At 42.4% G+C, this 26,352-nt stretch overlaps 1 protein-coding gene across 4 annotated transcripts in view; it reads left to right on the top strand.

The window, feature by feature from the left end:
• The first annotated feature begins 380 nt into the window (after nt 1–380).
• LOC141809624 (shisa family member 6) overlaps nt 381–26,352 on the top strand; it is a 72,525-nt gene continuing 46,553 nt past the window's right edge. For 2 of the 4 annotated variants that reach the window (XM_074696729.1, XM_074696726.1), the window contains exons 1-5: nt 383–627; nt 1,060–1,962; nt 9,435–9,583; nt 18,353–18,448; nt 18,835–18,903. In XM_074696729.1, coding sequence (XP_074552830.1) covers nt 1,403–1,962; nt 9,435–9,583; nt 18,353–18,448; nt 18,835–18,903 — 874 coding nt within the window. In that variant the 5' untranslated portion in view covers nt 383–627; nt 1,060–1,402. Of the gene's footprint in view, nt 628–1,059; nt 1,963–9,434; nt 9,584–18,352; nt 18,449–18,834; nt 18,904–26,352 lie in introns of all 4 variants that reach the window. The other 2 variants (XM_074696727.1, XM_074696728.1) reach the window with 2 other exon arrangements.

Below are 26,352 nucleotides of genomic sequence, written 5' to 3'. Positions count from 1 at the left end.
AACTCTGTCCAGCTGTTTAAAGTTAGATTCTTATTTCAGAACTTAAAAGAGAAGAAATTGACCAGAAAATATGAAAAACAAAATCTCTGTTTCATTCCAGGATTGCACCCTAAAGCCCTTCATTCGATCAACTTCCAAGTGATTTTATTTTGAAAGTCAAAATTATAATTTCCACCTCTTCTGTCAGGGCTCAAGATTCATGATCCTGAAGCAAAGCCGCTCAGGCATATTTTGCCTGAACACACACATACACACACACACACACACGCACGCACACATACACACCGGGCGTGATTGGTGATTGGTGAGTGGACCCAGCTTGTGTTTATTGGCGCGTGGTTGTACACCAGCAGCAGCAGCAGCGCCGCGTGCAGAACACACTTACCGTCTGTATAACACCTCCACGAGATATAGAATAAGGCACGTGAGCGAAACAAGCCGATTGATGATCAACTGAAGTACCTGTTTGTGTGACGTGGGAAAAGGGGAGGAGGGACGGAGGTGGAGGGAGGCGGGCCGGAGAGGAGAGGAGAGAGAGGGAGAGGGGTCTCGCCTCTTGTCTTGCTGAGGCTCTTGGATTCAGTGGCAGAGGCTGAGACAACCCTGTTACTGGACACCGACATCCCGGTAAGTCTTTCAGCTTCGTCTCCTTCTCTCGACTCAGATTTGTTCCTGTGAGAAGTTTCCGCTCCAAAGTGAGATTAAAGGAAAGTTTACGCGTAAAGAAAGCGAAGAATAAGCTTCCAGGTAGCTTCTTTTTTGCATAAATTACATCTTAAGAATTCGTTTCTTTTAGTTTTGTGGATATTTGTTGTGTTTTTGGTGGAGCAGAAACAGAAAAGGTGTAAACATTGACTTTTTGACGCGTTAACACTCCAACCATCCAAATTGAAACTTGGGCGCTGTCCGTGGTGCTGACATAGTCCAGTCCTCTCAGAGACAGTTAATGGTTTATACTCTCATTTTTACGAGCTCTGCTTGATGAAAAAGTTTCTTATTGATTCTAATCTTGCGATAAATACATGTTTTACCTTTCCTGCATGTCTCTGCTCTCCACAGAGCTTCGATCCAGACCAGCAGCTCCTGTTTGAGGAAAGAGAAATTTCCCCTCAGGACTTTCCGTCTTTTTGCGCCCCTGCCACCAAGATCAAGAGAGACTTTGGTAAAAGTGAACTTTTGCTAAAAAAAAATCTGCACTGGATAGCAGCATAGTCAGAGGATGCGTTTTAACTGTGAGGCGCTCAAAATCTGCCAGTTCAAGTACGTGTTGGCGCGTAAAGGAGTACCTGCCATGAAGAAACACCAAGCCAGAAGCTCCACTCGGTAAGAAGTGGAAGAGTGAGACTCAAAGGAAAGAGAGGAAAGAGTGGAGGCCAAAGAACAAACACCAGCGCGTCCTCAAATGATGGGGATAAAGCTCCTTCTGCTGCTTTTGATTTGCTTAGACCCGCTGAATGTCCTGTGCACCTCCATCGCAAATAAAAAGAACAAAACACCGCCGCGGAGGAACACGAAGGTGAAGGAGGTCAACGGCAGCACCACCGCGATCCCGCTGGTTGCCGCCGTGCCAGGGAGGATCACGCAGGTCCAGGCTCCCGCGGTGCAGCACGATACTTGCCTGGGCTACTACGACGTGAGCGGCCAGTACGACAAAGAGTTCGCGTGCAACAACACAGACCACCGCTTCTGCTGCGGCAGCTGCTTCCTGCGCTTCTGCTGCGCGGACCGCGGCAAGCGGCTGGAGCAGAGGATCTGCACCAACTACAACACCCCAGACTGGATCAAAACCCAGCCCCCGTCACCCGCGCCCACAGGTGACACGTACGACCCGGAGCTGGACCAGACCAACACCACGGTGTACATCACGTGTGGGGTCATTGCGCTCATCATCGCCATTGGGATTTGTGCCAAAGTTGCCTATGATAAAGCAACCAAGCCTCCTCAGGAGATGAACGTGCACAGGTAAGAAGACCATCATCTCTGTTCCAACTCACATAAACTTAGACGACTAAGTGTAAAAATAACAACGTGAGCAACTTTTTTACTCCTGGAAACATTATAAGTTGTGTTATAACGCCACAAAAAGCAAATCAATCCCTGAGAAGTGAGTTTATTTGCAAATGTTGTGTGACAGAAAAAATGTGAAAAACTGTCTCCTCAAATAACTGAGGGAGTGTCCCAGAACCCTATAAGGGTTAAAGATCTACAGGCCCACAGAAAACCAATTAAATCTGTCCCATCTTAAAAAAATACAAAGACAGGTTTCTGATGTTATTGACACCAATGAGTTTAGACTCTATAGATTCAATCAGAGAGTTTAACCTTTAAAATGACGTCAAAATTTGTATTTGACTCCACAAGAAGTCATCTTCTGTTTGTCTAACTGTTTAAAAAGCAGACACGCCCGAGGACACATGGTTTGATCCCCTAAAAGTACGCGATGTGCCTGTCTGTCAGCTCTAAGTGGGCCAGCAGGATGTTTAATGATACTGACCCTTATATTCTGGGAGCTGTCTGCTGTGTCTCTGTGTTACTCCTGTATCATCTTACTGAGGGTTGGATTAATCCTCAGTTGCATGGGCGGGGACTCCTGGCTCCTGTCGCATAACTCTGCACACATGTAGTGAGGTCAACGTCCATATGACCATCCAGTTTATAGCTAGGTCTACTGAAGCTTGGCTGTGGCTTTGGAAGTTGTGCAAAGCTGGTGACCATTAAATGCTAAAATGGTCCCAATTTGGTAATGTTTAGACGCATAAATTAGCTTTAGCAAACTCATGGTTGATGAGGCCTTTGGTTCCTGGAATCTGTACTAAACTGCTCAAAACAGTCTGTTCTAAAAATAGTACGAGATCTTAAAGACATCTACATGAAACTTGATGAAATGATGAGGTCATTGCATGACTGGTTCATGACTGACAGGCCTCCAGAGGGCTGACCAATCAGAGGGAAGGGGGGCTTGTGGAGCGGGGGGCCTTGAAGAGACAGCAGCTATAACAAAACATTTATGAGTGATTTTTTTTTTTTTTGCTGTTTCTCATGTAAAGCTACTGAGGAGGTACCATTGGGACAGAATAGAAACTAAAAATTCTCAATATCCCCTCTTTAAATGCTAACCATAGACTTTCACCTTGACGGTGCTGGTAACCAGACCTTCATCTTTCCAAAAACTGATTTTTATCCAACCCAAAAAGTGGTCGAAAACTCAGCCATTGAGCTCAGTTTCTGCACAATTTGTTGCAGCTTTTCACATTTATTCACATTAAAGCACTTGGAGCTTAATGTTTTATAAAGCTGAACTCTGAGTGAGTCTTTTCAGGAGAACTGTCTGAGACTTTAAAAAGCTGGCATCCAGAAATCAAACCTATAAAGTTGAATTCTGAAGCATCAGGCCGACAAAGCTACAGTATTTAACTGCTTGGGAGGGAAAAACGGCTCGTATTGTTTATTTATTTACCTCATATGCTCCTGTTAAAACATGTGAGAAGAAATCTATCCCACAGACAGAAGTGATGTATACTTACAGCCGCTCTATCATGAGTTCACAACGGTTCATGACCTTTAACACATGCCATTACTCTCCTCCCGAGAGCTGTCCAGTCAAAAAATGTCACCACTGAATACCTCTCTGAGCAGCACAGTTCCCATTCTGTGGCGGTCCCGGTGGAGGGGGATGGGCGCTGTTTTTGTGTCCCCAGAGGGTCTGAGTAAATGCCACTGAAAGCCATAATGAGTGATGGTCCTGATATGAGTGTTTGCTTCTACATTGACAATATTTTTCCAGGCCCTCAGGGTGCAGTTAGTGGTCAGTGAATTGCTCGATGAGCGTGAAAGAAGCATAAAAAAACACATCCTGTGGCTGTTTTGGTTTTAAACAAATGGCTGTGTGCAGTGTGTTGACATCACGGAGGCACTAAGGATTTATAAATGTTGACTATTATCTTTATTTTGTTCGACATTCTGCTTTTGTGTCCTGGAAGAAACCAGTCTGTTAATTTTTTTTCCATCATGTGCACAGGTCCATATAAGGAGTCACACATGTTCAAAGGTTGGTTTCTTTCACCTGACAGAGGAGGGAAATTATGTCTTTAGAGGTGCAAAGGCATTTTATTACATCGCATTATTATATTTCAAGGTATGGATTTGAAATGATTTGGTTTGTCTAATGCAGAGTGCTGCTTGAAGATGTTCTCACTTTCTGTCTCTCACTGGACTCAAAAAAAGGGTCTCCTGAGTTTTGTGGAAGTTTCAGACTATTACTAGATCTCTATCTGAGATAAGATACAAAATAATGAGGTGATTACCTGAGATTTAGCAACATATGAAGGAGTTCTTTCAGGTGTCTGTGCAGGAAGTGAAAAAGAACAGTGTGTTCTTATTTATGCAAGACCGAAAGATGACTACCTGGGTATTATTTCATGCAGGTGCATGCTGGGAAGGATAAATGGACTTTTATCTGAGGTCTAAATGAGAAAACTGAAGGCTGTCGCATGTCTGATGGAGCTGCAGACACGCAACAAACTTTTCCCTTTCTGCCAGTGTTCCAGAAATTTCTCTCTGCCTCCTGTTTTTTTTTTTTTTTTTCCAGAGTTCTAAAGGATGCAGACTCTGGATCTCTCTCTTTAAACATACATTATTACAACCTCAGGTGTACTAACCTGTAAAGGTGAGTTATTTATGTGCTCCACCACGTCCCATGTGTGTCTCCTAAAGAGGAAACAGAGCACATCATTTTTTCATTGTAAAAACGGGCAAAAGTGGTCACATGGTCTAAGACTCTTTAAGGTCCCATATTCTGCTCCTTTTCTGCAGTTTAATATGGATCATTGATGTCTTCATGAAATGGTAGTAACATGTTTTGGTCCAAAAAGCCAATAAATCAAGCACAGCAGCATTGTTTCCAGGCTCTCATAGCCCCTCTGTTCAGAACGGTCTGATTTAGTGGGCGTGACCTTCATATGTAAATGAGCCACCGCTGATACCGCCCCGCTCTTCAGCGTCACTGAGAGCGGCGCCACGAGCTCCGAGTGCACAATGTTTAGAAAACAGCGAAGCTCATTTACCGTAACATTACAGGTTAAAACAACAGGCCAACCCCAGCTAAACTTAGCATCCTGAAGCTAACATAGAGACAGGGGGGACACTGAGGAAAAGCTCTTACATCTGCTCCACAGCACACAGCATTTAAAACACTCACATTTCCAGGGTCCCAGGTTTGTTGGCGGATGGTTGGTAATGCGCCTGGATTCAGGACCAGTCTATTCGCTAGCCCTCTGTTGTACTGTCCAAAGTTGGAAAAGCAGTCAGCCGTGAAGTGACTAGCACACACATGCACAGTTTTACTGAGTGTAGCTGGCACATTTCCTTGATAAATGAACTCTAGCCACTTAGTCTTGTCTTCTTCCGAGATGAGCATGGAACTATGTGGCTCTTTACAGCCAAAAACAAAGCAGTGATGGCTTTTCAACTTTAGCATTTTCCTCCCGGGGAGGGAAGTTGGCGGGGAGGGGGTTCGGGGGTATCTGCTCTGGTGGACCAATCAGGTCAGACTTGCTCCTGATTGGTCAAAAAGGGAATCGCTGACGTAGGTAAATCCTGGAAATTCCATACAGCTCGTTTTAGGTCAGGATTTTACATTTACAAGCACTACCAAGTACAGGTTTTGACATTAAATGTGACATTTTTTGAGCCAGGAGGAAAGCCAAACACCCACAAATTTCAATAAAAGACTCAATAAAGTGGCTTTTGCAAAATATGGGACCTTAAATCATCTGATTTGTTATCATCATGGTTCCTGAATTATGTGCATTCTTGGTTTGAATATGATGTTTAAATATAATCTAAAAAAAAGGTTATCAAGATTAATATTTGAAAATGTTTCATAATTAGATGTTTTTGTCAAAGTTTTGAAGTGGGAGGAGCTATTGGGGGTGAAAAATGAGTAGTTTGAGCTCTTTCTTGGTTTGATTCCACTGAAGGTAACTGTGTTTCGTATCCCTGCCATTGTTGATGTCCTGAGAGTGTATTAATTAGCCGTTGTGGGATTTTTGTTATGGTAACTACATTTTTTGGCACCTCTGTAAATATTTCTTCACCAGGAGGCCGGCCACAAATAAATTCCACCATGACTTTCATTTTTTGACTGATTATCTTCCACTTTTTGTGAGTCTGACGAGAGAAGTATCTTTCAACAGCATTTTTCCAACCCACCTGTAAAAAATAATGATACTGAGTTAGTCATCCTCTTACTCAAGAGTCACTTTGAGTCACTGTCCATTATCAGGAGCAGAGGACGTCTGGCATTGGCCTAGAGATATAAACTACATTGTTGTGCTTCAGTCATTCAACTTTGAACTCCTGAACTTCCTGCACAGACAACAACACCATGTGATCAATCAGGAGATCACTGATCACTCTTATAATAGCTGCATGGACTCTTGAGACTTCTTTACACTGTGTTTGTTTCATGATGCATCACTTTCTCTTACTCTGCATTGAGAAAAAGTGAAGTTTATGTCTTAATTTTCCTCCTGTCCTTGCTATGGGGTGTACATCCGAGTGCTAAAAGCCATCAGCAGTAGCCACAAGAGATTACAGAAGCTGATTGAATAAGAAGACATGGTTTACTGAATGCTCAATGATGTTTTTTCCTCTTTTTTGGCACATGGAGTTGTTATAATGATGTCTGCTGGAATAGACCTCAGAGGCTGGAAGCAGACATTCATCCTGACAAACCGTGACCGAAAAGAAGGAGTGGAACATGGGATTAGCTTTATATTTGGCAAGGGTCTACTCCTCCAAAAATGTTTGAGTCTGTAAATTTCTGGAGCTTCTTTAGTGTAATTTAGCCGCCCACCTCTGTGGCTGAGAGGCAGGAATGTGAGCAGAATACTGAGCTGTTGGCAGACCTTTGCTGTTTGGTCTGTGACCTTCACCGAAACACAAGAAATGTGGAGTGAGAGCTAAAGCCAGTGATTTGAACAGGCCGTATTGATCAACTTCTGCAGAGCGAACCAATTTATGCCGGCTAGGTGGTGAGGATAATGCTTTGTTTTCCAAGTGCAGGAGGGAAAAGCAAAGCAAAGCAAAGGTACTCGAGGATGGACGAAAATAGCAGAAGAATGACAGGAAGTTAGAGTCAAAGTTTGCAAAGGGAGTCTGCTCTTAGCCAATATTTTCAACTGAGTTAGTTTATTACAGAAATATTGCAAGAAGTGGAAAGGAGGGAGAAAATTTGAAGCTCATAGCAAAGCTGGCTAGTGTTGTGCGAGAAGATATGGTTGATTTCCTACATCCAGTGTTTTCAAATTTGTTGTTGGAGCTTGGACTGTGGCCAGTTATTCCTTTGGTCCTGTCTTCTGTACACTTGTGATTGGTCTAATCCCTTGGTGTGTTTTGCAGACTTACAGAAGTGAAGTAAACATTTTATTTTTCCATCCTGAGTATGATATCAAAGGACTCTATCCATCCTTTCATCTTCTACCGCAGGGGTGGCCAACCTGTGGCTCGCAAGCTGCTTGTGGCCCTTTGCCTTTCGGTGTGCAGCTCTTCGATCCACTCATACAACTGATATATTGTTGCAAATGTTGGGACCAGTATTGATCAGTACTTGGGTGATGAGATTGATACTGAAGTTTCAGTTTCTTTTCTCTACATGTGCTCTTCTCAATGGTTCATGTACTTGTAGATAGATAGATAGATAGATAGATAGATAGATAGATAGATAGATAGATAGATAGATAGATAGATAGATAGATAGATAGATAGATCGATAGATAGATAGAACTTTGTCTCTTCTCCAAATACAAATTTAAACACACTTGCAAACACAATAAATCTCGCTTTGAAAATTGCAAATAAAACGATTTTCATTTTATGTCATTTCGTTTATGTGTGAGAGGAAGTGCATTTGCAAGACCCGTTTTTTGTGGCTCTTCGTAGTATCAGGGTAATTTTTGTGGCTCTTGGTCCCTGACTCGTTGGCCACCCCTATTCTACAGTTTATCCAGTCCAGGGTGTGGCTGTAGCTTATACCAGCCGTCCTAGGGTGGGAGGTGGGGTACACCCTAGACTGGTCGCCAGTCAGTCACAGGGCTGGCACACAGAGGCAGACAACTTTAATACACACACACACAGTCACGCCTAAAGGCAATTCGGAATCATCATTTAACCTGATGAGCATGTTTTTGGACTGTGTACCTGGGTAGAACCCACACACAGAAAGGGCTCATCTTACCCAAAAAGGGATTTGAAATGGTAATCTTCTTGCAATAAGGCAGCAGCGTTCAACCCCAGCTTAAACTCACTGATAAGACACTTTACAGAGCCTTTTGTCAAACCAGATTCGCATCTCTGTCACACAAATTAATTCTGGCGGCCCCCAAGGATCCATTCTTGGTTCCTTGCTCTTTCCACTTGACATGCTCCCCTGCTGTATCCTGAACCCTGTTTCTTACTTTAAAGGCCAGAAATGGCTCAGCACAGGGGAATTTTCCTCATCTATCGCCTCAATGATCAGCTGCTGAGACTCTGCTGCTTATTCTGAGCTCATTGCAAATGATGATGAGGTCTTTGCATTATTAGTGTCTCCAGACTTAGACACACTCCACCATCTCGACACCTTGTCTTAAGGGGAATGCATTTGTCAATATTTATTATGTTCTTTCTTATTTTTATCTACTATTAGCATTATTATTTTAAACCACTGGTATTTTCATCTTGTCCTTTCTTTGACTTTCTTTTCAACCAAAATGGGACACATGGATGGTTTATTAGTTTGATCAGGTCAAAATACCGTTTGACTAAATATCAAATCAGTCAGGTCAGTCTTTGTTCTTAAAACACATTAAAGTCAGCAAACTCCTTTTGCTCCAACTACAGCAGCCAACCAGGACAATTCAAACCAGGTCGCCTCCATCTGTGAAAGAAAAAGGCTTAAGAGTGCTCATCCTGGCAGGGAGATGCTATTAATATACAGAATATCTCCCAAAGTCACAGAGTTAGGGAGGAGTGGAATGTGTGGTTGCTTTAGGTTGACATTGACACACTTAGATAGCTTTAAGATGGTGCTGCGCGGTCGCCTCTAAAGCAGAGAATACTGGGAGGTTCTCTTTTATTTGTGGTTTGAAAAGCAGGACATTACCTTAACTTGTAATAAATGGGCCTTGAGCGTGAGTTGGACACTTAAATAGGACTGTGCTGTACCTTGTGTACCACACTATTGAAAATCTACCTCCCCTTGTGACTCGGGGTGTAATTAGGATTTCCTTTCTGCATGGCTCCAGCCTCTTTGATTCAAATTGGAGCTGGAGCTAAATGAATTAGAGGGACCTTTAGGGGGGTTGTGAGCTGTTGAAAAAAAAGAAAAGAAATGTTGGTAATTGGAAAACCTTTTCAGTTTATTTTTTTAACCTTTGTGTGTTTTTTTTTTTCAGAGCGCTGGCAGACATCCTGAGGCAACAAGGGCCCGTTCCTATATCTCAGTTTGAGCATGAAAGCATCCCAGCGATGGATGGGTCGCCCAAAGACGAGACGCCGGTGCGAACTCTGAAGAATCATTACACACCTGTTCACTCCAACCACGGTAAGTGACACAGAGACATCTCTGCATGTTTTTGCTCTGATTCTGTTTTCTCCATAATCTGCTGCATTTGATTGACATCCACTGAAATACACGAGCAGGCCCAGATTTATAAGCTCTGCCCTCAATCTTCCTTATGTGGGAGCATACAGTAAAAGGAGAAATATATAGTAAATTAGAGCACTCATGCCCAGGCTGAGTCCTCGTATCCCTTGCTCTGCAGCCCCATAAGCCTACTCAGCATTGGCTGAAAATTGGGATGCAAATTATCCTCATATTCTTCTGCCGAGCTCTTTGTCCGGGGATAATTCTGTCGTGCCACGCTGTTCCTCCTACTTTTATCCGGCGGTCTCCAGATCCAGGCTCCAGGGATCAGCTCATTTGTTAAGTGGCCCAGTATGGTGTCCCAGATTCAACAGTGTTGTATTTCACTCTGGTGTCACCCTGCCTCCAACCCTCCAACACCAGCATGTCCGCTAGCGCCACCCAGCATGGAGGAACATGTGGAGCTAATAAAGGCTGTCCTCGGGAACGTGAGCTTCTTTCCTCACGTTTCTGCAGAAGAATGTTAATCCAACAGTGGAAGTGTTGGAAACAATACTGCCCAGATATCAGGAGTTATTGTTCCTCCAAAGAAAGGAGATTAAGCCACTTACGATGTCCTCGATGATCTTCTGTTTGTCTTTTTGCATTGTTTACAGAATTAAAATCAAATAATGAGCGTCCCTTTAAGTAAATCTTACTGCTAATACTGGAAAAAGTCACTTTGAACTTGGGGAGTTTTTGAGGAGAGTGTCAGACTTTTGGAGCCCAGATGGGTTCATAACCAAGACTGGTACATTATGGAATGACCCATTTATTTGTTGTGTTAGCTGCATGCACGACTAGAGATAGGTGACCAGTTAACTCATTACATCATGCAAGTGAAGGTAAGGAAGAGAACCCATGTCCAACAAACTCAAATTGCACATGCCGACTATGCATAAACAGAGATAAACCTGGCAAGCCGTAACAATGTGACTGAGAGAAGATCAAGAAAAACGTCTTTTCAGTAGAAGAAATGGACATTTTATTACAAGAATATAGAATGAACAAACAGCTGTTGCTAGCGAGTCAATTGGACAACAAACAGAGACTGGGAACGTTTGGTTAAAGAACAGAGTAAATATGTGCAGCGTTTCTGAGCGCACAGTAGAAGACCTCAAAAAAAAAAACAAGCAATATGCAATCTGCTTTGCCGAACAAGCAGCCCAGCAATGCCCTAGTAACTGGATGAATAACTCTACAAGCAATTGTTTGATGAACTCAAACATTTCAGCACACACATCTTGGAAGACCCAGACGCATAAAAGTGAAGAGCAATGCAAACTTATAGAAGTGACGGCAGTGAGCCTTGCTGGTTTTAGACTTAGATTGCCTCCCTTATCTCTTCTGTTAACTGAAAAATGTTGTGTCTCTCAAATCTGAATTTGTTTTAAAGCTCCACATTGTCATACTTTTCTATAGGAATCATTCAATCCCTAAATATCTGCTGTCCTCACATACTTCAGGCCCTGGTGTTTTGAAGAACTCTCTTTTCTGCTTCAGTTTGAAACATAATTTTTAACCTCTATTTCTTTAAGACAACCCCCCTTCCCTCTGATTGGTCAGCTCTCTGGAGGCCTGTCAGTAGCAGTGTTATGGGCAGACCTTGATGTTTGAGGCCCAGTAACGCGATCTCATCATTTATACAACTTATAAATATGATGAGGTTTGAAAATCTGAGCATCCAGCGTTACAAAACTGAACAACCAATTGAACAAATGCAGAAAAGTCCCTGCCAGATGGCCTTGTGTGCCTCACCCTGCCTATTTTGTAGGCAGCATTGTGCTCATAGTGGGCAAAATTGAGGGCATCCACAGGGGGCCTCGGCTCAATTTCATCTCAAGGTGAGCTGGTCTGCTAATCCGACCCTGAGCCCCATTTAAAAGAACTCGAACTTCCTCCAGAGGAAAAACATGAGGGGCGACATGAACCAGCAAAATCTGTACCCCAACGAAAAAAAATGTGCATCCATAAGCTCCTATTTTTCTTTAACAAAGGGAGAGGCAGAAACTGAAGTGCAGAAAGATTGTCTCTGGTTTTATTACCCCATGTTTACAGGGGTGGGAACGCAATCGAGACAATACACAATACAGTTTGAGCATCTTACATGTCCCATGTGGCTTTTACATTCTAAATAATAGTCAAAGGATCAATCTGCAAATGTTAAAGTTCCCAAAGCTTTGGCCCTGTGATAATTTGCTGCACGTTGCAGGCCACAGTGCGTCTGTTTAAGTGCAAACACAGAGCAGAAATCATTTCTCAGAGTGTTTCACAGAGCCACACATTGTTCTTGATATGATACCACCCACAGAAAAGATGTCTTCATTGTCCAACCTGTGTCATACCAGCCTTTCAGTGTGTGCCGAGTGAGGAGTAACAGGATGTCACGTCGCAGGGTGAATGAAGAGAGATTCAGGGAGGAGGGTGGAGGAGGGTGTGCAAGCAGGGACGGAGGCACTCCAGGGGAGGCGTGACTCACATTTTATGACAAATTCATGACAAGGGTGGATTAAAGAGGCGCTTTTTTAAGTGTAGGAACGGTCAGAGTCATCGTATCTATAATGAATGTGTCATGCTCTTAGCTCAAGGTGTTTGAAAAATGTCTCGACTCAAAAAAACGGAAACTGTAAAGATGACAATTAAGACTATTTTCAATCCGATGTCATTTTCAATTGAAGCACTGGAGCAGAAAACAATCACACGTTTTCCTGATGGACATAAATCATTCATTCCTGGATCCAAACATCACCTGGCTGTATTTCACCTGACGTTAGAGAAGAGATATCAAACCTCAGTGTGATGCCATTGAGCCGTTTTCCTTGGTGTGGCTTCTTAGAGGAAGGATTATCACCTCAATAACTCACAAATCTGTGACTCACTTTTATTTTGTCCTCGGTAGTTTGCATGAGGTTGCAGAAATTTTTAACACATGCCTTCCACAGTCATCTCTGTGGGACACTCGCAGCAACAGCAGGAAGCACTCTGAGTCATAAAAATCTGCAGATGTTGTCCATAAAACCAGACAGGACCAACTTTTGGGGTATTTTAGAAGCCTGACGTCATACTGTTGATGCTGATGAGTCTGGATGTGTCAGTCTGCCTGAAGAATTACACTCAGAGACTGTTTCCGTCCATATTTATCAAAGTGAGAGCTGTTCCAACCATATGCCCTTCTTTAATTGCTGCCATCAGTTCATTTGACGGATGGTATGGACGTCATGGCCGTATGGATGTGGACACTGAGTTTGACATGTCATTCCAAATCTGAGGGTGTTAATCTGCAGCTGTGGCGGGAATCTTTCTATTGGATGTTTAAAACTCACTGAGTGGATATGCAATCATACTTACATGTAGATTTGACAGAAATACGGAATCAGAAGTACTTTATTAATCCCTAAAGGGAAATTGCTCTTTTGTAACTGCTACTCCTCTAAAAAGTTGTAAATAGAAAGTAGAAAATAAGGAATTTCAAGATTCAAGAAATGCCAAAAAACATGAATATAAGAGGTTATAAAAGTAAAGATTTAAGAAACTACAAGTGTAGGAAGTGGGAAAAAAAGAAGCGAAATTGCACTTGAAATTGAATATAGCCATGAAATATAACCATGAACATTTGCTGAGAATATGATACTACTAAATAAATAAATAAATTAATTAATTAATTAATAAAAATAGAATTATAATAACATGTTAAAAACAAATAATAAATAGATAGATAAAAATAAATAATAAATAAATGGCTAAAAATGAATGAATAAATAAATAGATTAATACTTTGCGCTATGTAGGAAATGCATCTAAAGCAATGAGAAAAGAGGACACAGATGCATCCACAGCAGCTTGAGTGAAAACATGCATGGATCCCAGAGTGTTATAAATCTGCTTGATTAACCAAAACAGACGTAAAGAAAAATAAGGAAGTTATCAGAGAGGTGAGGAAGTTTCTCATCAGTTCAGTCAGATGCCGATAGCACACCCGCGGACACACTCCCACAGACACAGTTGGAGTGAGTGGTGTCAAGTTAAAAAGCCATTGTACTGGACCAACTGTCATTGACATTTGGTTCAGATGTTACAATCAGGAGACAAACAGTCCAGCAGACAGTAGACAGAAAAGTGATTCCAACTGCATTTTCTGCAAGGGCTTGATTTCTAGCATTTGGAGGCCCTGTTTAAAATAGGGATATAGCATCCACAACGTCACCTGTCTGTACCTGAAACCATGAAATGAAGCCAATCCACAGACTCAGCCACATTTGTTATGACGCTGGGTGTGAGTTTTTCTTCGAACAGCTACAGAGCACCCGTCAGTTACGTGACCTGAGCTGGGCCTCTGATAGGGCAATCAAACCATCCTAATAACTTTTGATGAACAGCAACTTTTTGCACTTCCGCACTAGCATCATTTTTACTGACAGATATTGCCCCTTGTGGATGCTGCCACTTGGACTGTGGATGGTACTGTGTTTGGTTAATTACAGATGAAAGCAAGATGCTCTATGTACTTCCAAAACCAGTTTCCTTAGGGTATGGGAGACTGGTGCTGTAATGTAATGGCCAAAATACACCAGATGTGTCTCCAGTGCAGCTCCACTCTATCCCTGCACTAGCTCAAATAGGTTTCTATTCAAGGCAATGTGGCAACTTTCACTGGATCCAGTCTGTTTAAGTGACTTCAGCAGGTCGCAGCAAATATGCAATAGCCTTGTGAATTGACTTTCAAAATAAAACAAACCTTGTCAAAACCAGATCATATTTAGTTTGATTACAGTTACAAACTGACAAAATGAGCAGAGCCAGACCAGGAGTCAACAGATTTGAGGTTTTACAGCCCAACATGAACAAAGACAGGATCACCAGTAGTGGGAACTCCTTGTGCTCTCAAGTCCACCTGCCTGGCAGTCCTGTAACGTGCTGGACAAAACATGCAGCAGGTAATGTACGCAGTAAAAATGCAATGGAGTCCATTTTTTAGGGGTTTTTTTGGGGATCCGTAATCTGAAAAAAAAAAAAAAAAAAAAAAATCACGCACAGACACCTTGCACACTGTCTCCGATGTGTTTATTTTGTATTATTAGGAAAATTCACAGTACGAGAAAATTTGAATCATCAAACTGTGATCAAGCAATTGATCCTGAGCTGCAGCTGTCTGTATGTGCGGCGTGCACACACACAGACACACTGTCGCGCACACTCACATACATACACATGTCTTCATTCATCATCTTTTCATCCCCCATAATGATAAGAAAAAATATATCTGAAAATGTGAAAATGTTATGTTGCAAGTGGCCTAAAGCATCTCTGAATAGTCAAACTACCCAGGAAATGAGTGGTGCAGACGTGAAAAAATTGAACCTTGAACCGAAAAAATCATGACTGATGAAAGTTTTGGATCGAGTGTGCAAGCATGATTGACAGAACATGGGATTGACTTTATTTTTTAATGTGTGTAATTCAGACTCAGTGTGCAGGGTTAAAAATGGTCCATGTCACGAAGCTTGTGAAGAGCTGTTTTGCTCCACCCTTGGCTTTCCTTAAATGTTGCTTTCATGTCGAAGTTTTCTAAAAATGTCTTGATAACAATATCTTGAAATCTTTTGGGTCAGGCAGGATGAAAATCTGACGAAAACTTTTTATGAATGCTTTTATTTTTAATTTGTACAGCTCCAAATCATAACAGTAGCAGTTCTGGACTGCCCTCTCTGATATATTACTGAGAAAGGACCAACACAACTCCACCGTTCATTGTGAGCCTTTTGCCATCTTTCATATTCCCACATATAGTTTTTATCCCGTTCTGACTCATGCAGGGCTAGCCATGTTAGCCAAGAACCACACCATTATGTGAGCAGAGGCATTTTACAGTTTATTGCAACCATTATCAGCAGAAGATGACTGTTTACAGACTCGATACACAACCTCCCATTAAGATCATCCCTTCTTCTGCCCGAGTGGAGAGCAGAAATGCGAACACTCGAGTCACTAATTTGATGACTGTTTACTTTTCCCTACGGGCCCGTTCAGAAATTACTTTGTGCTTTGTTCACCTCCATCAGGAGATTTGAGATTTATCTGTGAAATAAAAACACTTTGCCCTTCATTCATGATGAACAGCTTTAATAGAGTGGTTATTCTTTCACAGACGTTAGATCCGTTTTCATTATGCAGAGCAGATAAGGCAATTTTGAGGAACATTTTGTGAGATAATAACAGGCCACGGGCTTGTACCGCCTCATGGGAACAATTTATCTCACAGTCAGCATCTTCAGATACCTGATTCCAGCTCCACTGTGCCGTCCTTGGGGTATGTGGAGGTTATGAATCATCAGTGTTTCATCCACGGGAGGTGACATACGGATATAAACCACTGTATCATCTGCATAGAGACAGAACTGCACGGCTAAAGAAGCCGATGAATACGCTCAGTCCTTTTTTTGTTAATGTGGGATCTTATGAAGACATCCAGGGATGGTTGGAGTGTGTTAGTAACCACTTCAATCTCTTTCTGTGGGTTTGATCAAAGGAAACAAACGAGCCTAACTGCTGATTCTGGAGTGTCAAACCTCGGTGCAGTGAGGAGGCCTAGTGGTCCTGGGTGTTTCATCTCATTATGATAATTTGAAATGCTGTTCGATCCCGGCTTCCCAAGGCCCAAAGGTCTGAGTGATGTTATTGACTTTGAAGTGGTTCCTCTGAGAAAGAGGCATTTAACTGTTCGCTGGTTAATGTTGGAGCAGCGCTAACTGAGAAAAGAGACGATGAGAGGAGGGGATTATAAACCTACTCTCTGGATTTTAGACTCTTTGTTCCCTCTCTCTTTACATCAATACTACATCCCTTTATTTCTGTGTAGGACTTGTTTGAGACAGGCAGGACACTTGTGCTTTGTTGGCCTTGCTCCTTTGTATCCATGCAGGCAATTCTCTCAATTACAGGTTGAAAACTGAGCTAACGCTGTTGTGGTACAAATTGAATTACAGAATGATTGTTAACACAGGGATAGGCACGTAATGGTTGGGGGTAGCTCCTCAAAGATGGGGGTAAAATCAGGTTGATTAAGCCCCATCATCCTGGCTCTAAAGAGGGAAGACAACATTGCATTTTGTCTTCATTAAGTTTAATTCAAAGGAAATGAAAGATCAATGAGTGATTTAAAACCCTCAAACTTTCATACTGAAGCTCTTAAATCCTTAAGTGAGCCGATGATCCCGCCTGAGGTTCAGTTTGTTCAGTTAAAGCCCTATTAAGTCGTCTCACCTCTTATGGCTTCTTCTTTAGAGAAGCGACAATAACCAGGGATTCATCAAAATGGAATAGAATAGAGAAGAAATTTTATCATTGTGACAAGTACAACGAAATTGAAGTCACAGCAGCAATCAAGAAAACAAAAGTAAGATAGTGTATATAAAGTGCAAAAAGGTCCATAAGAAAATAGATGATGACAGCTTGTCCATCATTCTCCAGTTCAGCCAGCCTCCACCTCCACAGGGTCCAGGACTGAGCTTCTTCAGCAGTCTGTTCAGTCTCTGTCTCCTGTATCCTGTCTGCTCACAGCACGTGAAGCTCTTCCAATGTGTCTGTGAATAGCATAATGCTACTTTGCCTCTTCTAGTATTCCCTCTGTTGCTGGGTTAGCACAGCTAGTTTGTCTATCTTATTGGAGACAGATCTTACGTTCCCAATAACGATGGATGGAAGGACAGCTCACACCTGAGAACCAGCACGCCGTCCTCACCTCCTTCTCCTTACCTTGTGGGAAGACATCAGGCCTTACACCAGTTAGTATTGACAAGCTGCAGGTAGCTAACAGCTGAGTTCACATGTATACAATGCAGCCATGGTTACATGTAGGATCTCCAGACAAACACAGGAGAAAAGTAGTAAAAATATCACCGAAGACTCAAAAAGTTTGGTGTCCATGACCAACAAATGAGCCGTACAAAGTGATGATCCACTCCAAATACAAAGTTTACGAAAAAGAGGCGCCTAGCAACATCCTAATAAAAATAGTCCCACAAAATAGTCCCCAGAACTGAGTTTTGTTGCAGCTGTAGCACCAAAAATGAACCAAACCAAGAGATTTATGATTCAATACATCTGTTTTATTGAGGCTGAATCAACCAGTGTTTCAAATGAAGCATTTTCAAACCTCTACATCTTCATCTGATGCAGATATCCCCTAATTTGTCAGTAAACTGATCACAAGTTCATAAAAAATCTGCACAAGGTCTTCACAAGCTCAAACAAAATGATTCAGACAAAAGATTCAGAAATAGGGGTTTTCTAAAACACCAGTGAGAGAAACATGGGGATTTTATTGAGCTTTAAATTCTGTGAAGACACTACAGGGAAAACAGAGGGACAAAATAAAGACTAAGAAACGCTGAGTACCACTTCTTTAAAGACTCAATTTTTGGGTTTAGCCACCCTTATGTTGGTTTCTTGCATTTGGTTGGAAGGGTTTAGCTAATGCCAAGTTATTAAATCAGCTGTGTTCAGAAGTCGGTATCAAGATGTTGTCTTAATGTTGCCCTCTGGATCCAGCAGTGCCTGGTTGAACAGGTGTTATTCATGCAGTGCCATGTGGACGATTTCTATCTACATGACTTGACGCTGTTTTTATTCAATCATTAGTTTGCCTGCATACAAACATTTGGTTGAAACTTTCATGCATTGTCTCATCAGGGCACTATGGGAAAGAAAATCTGCGCAGTGGAGGCCAGGACATGCACAACTTCATCTCCTCTGGGTTTGTGACACTCGGACGAGGCCATTTGAAAGGTACGGTCCATCTTTATAATCTGTTTTCAGATTCCCCCAGAGAACAGAGAAATCATCTTTCACCCTCAGAGCTACTGCGTCATGCTGTCATTGTGTTTCTGCCAAAGACAAAAAACTGTGACTTTAGTTTCAGCTTGGTGCAAGTTGGACATCACAATTCATAATGGCTTGAAGTGACATCTCACAAAAAGTCCGCGCGCACATTTATTATCTATGATTAAATCCTCACTTCCAAACACAAAAGTCACACTCGGTAGGCAGCCGGTGTGCGTGCAGCATGGCACAGCCGTACATTTCGACACAGTATTGTCTTCCTTTGGAGTTTGAATAAATCAGTGGAGTGAGAATGAGCTGTAAACAAGAGGCCTGTTGTTGTGTGTTTACAGCGCAACACTCCATCGACGAGTCGGGGCAGATGTCCTGGCAGGGCGACCTGGACATCCCTCTCGCCTATGGTACGTCTCTCTAGATGTTCTGCATGAAAAAAAGTCACGAGACCTGCTTTCTGCTTGCACCTGATAAGAAACACACACACACACACACACACACACACACACACACACACACACACACACACACACACACACAACACACACACACACACACACACACACACACACACACACACACACACACACACACACACACACACACACACACACACACACACACCAGACAAGTGCACTTGGCCCTCGACTGCAGCGTGTGTGCCAGCACTGTTATATTTTATTCATATTTTTCAGTGGATGGATTTTCTGCCAAAATATCTTTACTTGTGGTTTTGTGACAGGTTTGAATGAAAGCTGCTCAGTCCAGGTTTCTTTTTAAGACTTCTGCAGACATTTGATGTTGCTTTTTATGACTCTGAGGAGACAGTTTAGTAAAAAAAAAAAAAATACATTTTGAGTATTGTCACTTGGTTTCTTGAAAGTCAAAAGTGTTCTCCTCCCCATAAATGTGAACTAAGCCATCCATGTCCTCTGTTGTGTCTGGTAACACTCAGTCTGACGCTCTGCTTTGAATCTCATCACAAGTTGAGATCTCTCCTCTTTCCTCCTGTTTCCGGCTCTATCCTCTGTCCTCCCTAAAGAAATATGGAAAAAAACAGAGAAATAAGACGCTTAGCAGACGTTTTCTCCACTGCTTTTGGTCAGGTGTGTTTCTCTGTAAGGATTATTATGCTGCAGCCTGTTCCATGGCTACTGGCTGAAACAATCTGCTGGAGTTATTCCAACGCTATTTTCAGACATTCAGACCCTTAAATACACTTCCTGACCAAAAAAAAGGTCACACACCCTAATATTTCATTGGACCACCTTTTTAGCTTTGATTACGGCACACATTTACTGTGGCGCTGTTTTGATAAGCTTTTAAAATGTCACAAGATTTATTTCCATCCAGTGTTGCATTAATTTTTCACTAAGATCTTTCATTGATGATGGTAGAGTCTGACCGCTGAGCAAAGCCTTCTCCAGCACATCCCAAAGATTCTCAATGGGGTTAAGGTCTGGATTCTGTGGTGGTCAATTCATGTGTGAAAATGATGTCTTATGCAGCCTGAACCACTCTTTCACAATCTGAGCCCCGATTAATCTTTGCATTGTCATCTTGGAATATGGCCGTGCCATCAGGGAAGAAAAACCCATTGATGGAATAACCTGGTCATTCAGTATATTCAGGTAGTCAGCTGACCTCATTCTTTGAGCACAGACTGTTGCTGAACCGAGACCTGACCAACTGCAGCAACCCCAGATCATAGCACTGCTCCCACAGGCTTGGACAGTAGGCACTAGGCATGATGGGTGATCACTTCATCTGCCTCTCTTCTTACCCTGATGGCCCATCACTCTGGAACAGGGTCAGTCTGGACTCATCAGACCACATGACCTTCTTCCATGCTCCAGAGTCCAATCTTTGTGCTTCTGAGTAAACTGAAGCCTATTTTTCAGTGAGCCTCAATGATTGCTGACTGACAGCAATCAGACTCTACTATCAGTGATGCAGGATCTTGGTGAAAAATGAGTGCAACACTGGATGCAAATAAATCTTGTGACATTGCAGAAGCTTATCAAAACAATGCCACAGCATTGTGTAAGAAAGGTGGTCCAATGAAATATTAGAGTGCGTGACTTTTTTCAAGGTGGCAACTTTTTTTTGAGCCAGGTGTACTCAAAAGTGAGGCAATGGGTTAAAAATATATGCATTTTTCTTATGGGGCTAGAGAGCTTACAAATGTCAGCTACAACAGGCCTTTAACATTCAAGTCTTTTCAAGCTCGGTGGACATACTGGAGTCCTCATGAGTTTCAGATATCGAGAATCAAGACCAGTTGAAAGTAACGTAGCATTGGAAGCCATCAGGACCGTCAAGGTTTAATTTCTTCTCTCAGAGAATCAAACATTTTTCCACCTATTAGTGTCCTATCTTTGGTGCTGTCAAAGTCCAAATGTGCAATGTTGTGTCTTTGAAGGAGACGAGACCTTTGAAGACATTTTTTGTTCTCTCTCGTATGATGTCTGATTGGGCTGCAGTCGACACCAGGCTTCCTGGGCTCGCTTTATATCTTGACAGACAGCTAATCAGATCCTCTGGTGATTTTTTGGGGGGTTTACCACTCAACTTTTTTTGTTTCATATCCCTCAGGATCTTAGAAGAAAATTAAACATGGCTGTCTCTCTGCATCCAACCTTAGCAGTGATGATGCATTGTAGGAGGCCTTGCTTGTCCAGCTCAACAATCTGACCACGGTCAAGAAAGAAAGCTTTTTAGCCTTTGCTATCAGAAAGGTCATTACAGAGTGAATACCTGACAGAAAAGGACATTAAATCCACATTTTTGTGTAGACTTTGGCTTCAAGAGGCTTTGCTTTAATTGTCATTTTCTATACATTTCTTACTAAATTTTTGGTCTTTATCCCGTTTCTTTATTTTACATTTTGAAACTCTACTTAGACCCTTTTTAAGACCCAACAGTATGAAATGTAAATTTATGCAATTTCTCAACAAATTCAAATTTTGATCAGGTGTATATATTTATGGATAATTTCCTCTGTGATCTTTGTCCAATCACAAAAGCGTCTTTTTGCATACCTTCAGAAAAAGCTGACTGCTCCTGCCTCCTTGTGGAGTCTGTTTTGTGTCGGTGCTCTGTCAGATCAAGTCTTTCATTTGGAGCTCCAGCTCCTTCCACACAGGTTACTCAGTTTCTACAGTAGGTGACATAAATATCCAGAGATTGCTCTGCTGAGCGGCGTTCCCTCTGAAGGAAACGGGCGGAGGGCAGCGGGAGGTGTATTTTATTGTGCCAAAGATTGTAACCTGACAGCTTCATTTCAGAGACTTTGTGATATAAGAGCAGAGATCAGTGCTCATTCCTGGTTTGGGGAGGGAATTGGTTCAGTGGATCACAAAATATGTCGGGTGTTAGTGGAAATAAGATTGGTCAGGGTTTTTTTGTTGTTCTAACTCCAACAGTTTTTTACTTAACAAATTTAAACCAACTTTTAGAGTTGGAATTTCCAACCAAGCAGGAAAAAACAAACTCAAATGTAGTAGTAATATTGTTTTATGTGGACAAGGAGACTGTTGGACTTCAGGCCTAAGAACTGCTTGAAAGTCAAAATCAAACTCCTCTTGGTGGATTTTCCATCTGATGTCTGTCTCTTGAACTTCTGACCTGAATTGTGAAAGTTTTACGCTGTACATCGAAAGATATGTGTGTTTTTATTTCTTTTCTTTCCCTTAACAAAGTGTGATTCTTTACACAAACAAAACATTTTAGAACATCCTCCACTTCCTGAGACAAACCACGTCTGAGCCTGAACTCCCCTGACCTGCCTGTGTCTGCTTGTGTTTGTAATTGTTTGTGTTTGTTTGTGTTTGTTAGACGTTGTTCTGTCTGCGTGGGCACGCTGTTGTAGAAGAGCACATTTGAATGTACGTCAGGACTAACAAGCTGCTAAACAAAGAGCTCAGAGTAATGTTGACATTAATATTCATGTTGGTGTGATATAACACTACATAGTGAGCTGTGTGTGGATCCGTACACACACACACACACACACACACACACACACACACACACACACACACACACACACACACCGCTGTGCTTTTAGTGATGTTATTATGTACAGAACATTAGTTGAATCTTTTGCAGTCCGTCATTCTTGTCTTTAATATTTTAAGATTCCAACACTTTTCTGGTCTTATCAGGTGTGTGGCTTATGTTAAAGGTCCCATATTCTGCTCCTTTTCTGCAGTTTAATATGGATCATTGATGTCTTCATGAAATGGTAGCAACATGTTTTGGTTGAAAAAGTCAATAAATCAAGCACAGCAGCATTGTTTCCAGGCTCTCATAGCCCCTCTGTTCAGAACGGTCTGATTTAGTGGGCGTGACCTTCATATGTAAATGAGCCACTACTGATACCGCCCCGCTCTTCAGCGTCACTGAGAGCGGTGCCACAAGCTCCGAGTGCACAATGTTCAGAATACAGCGAAGCTCATTTACCGTAACATTACAGACTAAAACAACAGGCTAACCGCAGCTAAACTTAGCATCCTGAAGCTAACACAGAGACAGGGGGGGCACTGAGGAAAAGCTCTTACATCTGCTCCACAGTCTAGTCTTGTCTTCTTCTGAGATGGGAAGCTTGAGCATGGAACTATGTGGCTGTTTACAGCCAATAACAAAGCAGTGATGGCTTTTCAACTTTAGCATTCTCCTCCTGGGGAGGGGAGTTGGCGGGGTGGGGGGGTTCGGGGGTATATGCTCCGGTGGACCAATCAGGTCAGACTTGCTCCTGATTGGTCAAAAAAGGGAATCGCTGACGTAGGTAATTCCTGGAAATTCCATACAGCTCGTTTTAGGTCAGGATTTTACATTTACAAGCACTACTAAGTACAGGTTTTGACATTAAATGTGACATTTTGTGGGCTGGGAGGAAAGCCAAAGACCCACAAATTTCACTAAAAGATTAAATAAAGTAATTTTTGCATGATATGGGACCTTTATGTCAAATAAGACATTTTTTAATTGAAATAAGACACAATCACTTGTTAGATTTTAGTTTTGGCCCTGTATAATTGTTATATCATTGCAGCAGTGATGTACACTAGTGCAACAGCCACATTGAGATGTGCAATATCAATTATGAGGCCTGAAATACAACATGTTGCTCTTTTCCTGCTCTGTGAAAATGAGAACACACCAGAGCGACATGACACTGATGAGGACAACACACACTCATACAGTCTCTTTAATTGCACACTGTTAGGACACACTTACCATGATGCTTGCTTGGTCTTGCTGTGTGCTGTCGAAAGACTTGTACGGGTTTGAAAGCTGGTGAATGTTGGTTAAGATTTTTACTCAAACATTTTTACTTTGGGCTCAACTTTTCCGACACACGCGAACAGTCCGAGGTCAAACGCTCCTGTTTCCCAGTTATCTTGAGTACAAACATTTCCCTCTTCCTCGGGGCGTCTTCAGAACCCTCCTCGCCTCCTCCGCCTGTGGCCTTCACCGATGTGCATCCTGCTTAATTACTTTTTCATGAGTCGCTCCCTGTTTTTGTCCTGGGGGGATTCATCATCGCCCCCCTCCCCACCCCTCTCTCATCCCAATCCACTTAAGGTGACCTTGTCTTACTGGGAAGAGCTGCTGCAGTATCCTCCCACCTCCCCGCGCCCTGATCCCTGCAGACCCACCATGTGTGTGTGTGTGTGTGTGAGTGTGTGTGTGTGTGTGTGTGTGTGAGTGTGAATGTGTGCAAATGGAGGCGAGCTGCAGCGTGCCAAGGAGGTATCACTGGCTCACTTGTTTCTGTCTCTGAACTCGAGCAGGAAACTGAAAACTTTGTGAATCACAGATCGATACTATCACGTAATGTGACATCATCGCGTGCTGCACACTCATGTTTACGGACCAGACAGTGACGCTTTTATTGATTCAGAGAGATCGAACAGTGAGGCGAGCTTTGAGGATCAGTTTCTGCTCTGAAGTTTGAGGTTGTGTGGACAACAAGGTGTTTGTGTTGCTATCTTTACAGTCGTAGATCATGAAGGCATTATTTATTTAACAGACTCACACTACTCTCATTTTTGTGCATTTCTGCTGAATCAAAATCTGTTTCATGACGTCTCACACCCTGCTCTCCCGTGCCCAGAAACCTTTATTTTGTGCCTCAGGACTTTTTGCTCTACTGACGCAAACCGAACACTCCCCGTGCTGAAATTTGTCCCCCTAAAGGTCGAGGACCTTGCAGCAGAGAGTGAAATATTTATTACTTTGTCGGGTCTTTGTGCAGTTGTAGAATGACGACAAGGTCAAAGGAAACACTTTTTGCATTTAGTGCCTCTCCACAAGAAATTAATGCATATTTATTCCAAAGAGTAATTGGTGTATTTGCATAAAGTTTGAGGCAACTATGGAATTTCATTTTCACTGAAAATTTGGTTGGAAAGCAGAAACATTAAAAACTTTTGCCCCCGAGCTGAAATGAGGAGCATTTACCTCTTCCTGTCGAAATTTAGTGTAAAGTATTACACACTTGTTTAATTTCCCACTCAAAAACAGAATATTTTATGAATTGAGGCACATATTTGCTGCTTTTAAGTGTTAAAATAGTGCGTGAATCATGAAAAGTCTCTCTTTAAACGCTGGCTTCACTTGGACTAAGAAGTTGGACATTGTGTTTTTAAACCCCAGGTTCAACTCAACACGCCTCAAAGACGCGATATGAGCTGCTGAACATGAACTGAAATCCTCTCCTCAGTCTCTGGGCAGTTTTCCTGCAGCCTCCTCGCTCTGCCCGGTCTTTATCAGGTCATTTGAAGTCGACGCAGCGTCCACAGAAGTGGTAATTTCCGCCTCTCTCTCAATGAGTGAGATTCAGAGCAGCGGGGAGACGTTTCCTCCCTCCCAGCTCCGATCTGCGACGGCCAAAAGCACAATATGAATCGATTCGTCTCCTTATCTGGCCTGTCCATTAAACACCGGGCTAATGAACCTGATGAGGTTGTTTTGATGGAACTCACACTCTGAGAATCCCACAAGCCTTTTCTGCCACATGGAAGATTTATACGTCACACACACACTCAGTTGCATACACATACACACAGATAGCGTGTTAATACCTCCTCTGTTCCAGCTTTCCTCATGCATTATGTAGTGCATATTTGTACACTGAAGCCCATCTGAAGAGCTGAGCGGACGATGCATCAACATTAAAGCTTTACACACCCTCTCTGAATGTTTCCTTTCTCTAATTGGAAATATAAATCTTACTTTATTGAAGCTGCTGCGTAATTTTTGTCAGGAATCATGAAATTTCTCTAAAGATCTCTGAGAAACCAGCCCCCAGACTACAGCCGATGGATGAATTTGTATGAATATGTCCTTCCCCCTTACATCACGAGCATTCGTCCATGTTTTTCACAGCTGATGTTGTATTTTAAACCCTGAATACTGAATCCAATCAGCGTTCTTTGACCTGCTCAGACAGCAGACCTGTGACTGAATCCGCTCCTCTCTCATCCTCCCCTGAAGGCCGTGGGCTATGCCACCGTGAAATGTTATTAGCAGCATAACAAAGCTGTGAATTGAATGAGGCGATGATGAGAAAGCTTTATATGACACGTGAAATCCTGTTAGGATGCAGATTAGCGTTATCTACGCTGCACCTGTCAATATCTATTATGGTTTGAGGGTAAGGACGGGGGCAGGGCTGGACACAGAACTGCTTCTGTCAGCACCGACAAACACCAATACTTAAGAGGAGGGACCGTGTTGGTATGCAGAGAATTAACTCTGATACAGTACGCAGGCCGGCCTGAGGCGCCGCGTCCGCCGTTTGTTTCTATCACAAGGAAAGAATTCTCCTTCAACAATGACGAGGGATT

The sequence above is a fragment of the Halichoeres trimaculatus genome, unplaced genomic scaffold (assembly GCF_033239565.1).
Source record: "Halichoeres trimaculatus isolate MK-OKI-2021-1 unplaced genomic scaffold, fHalTri1.1 fHalTri1_scaffold_20, whole genome shotgun sequence".
Classification (NCBI taxonomy): Eukaryota; Metazoa; Chordata; class Actinopteri; order Labriformes; family Labridae; genus Halichoeres; species Halichoeres trimaculatus.
Note: the sequence above shows the minus strand (reverse complement) of the source record. Positions and strands in the feature narration are given on the sequence as shown.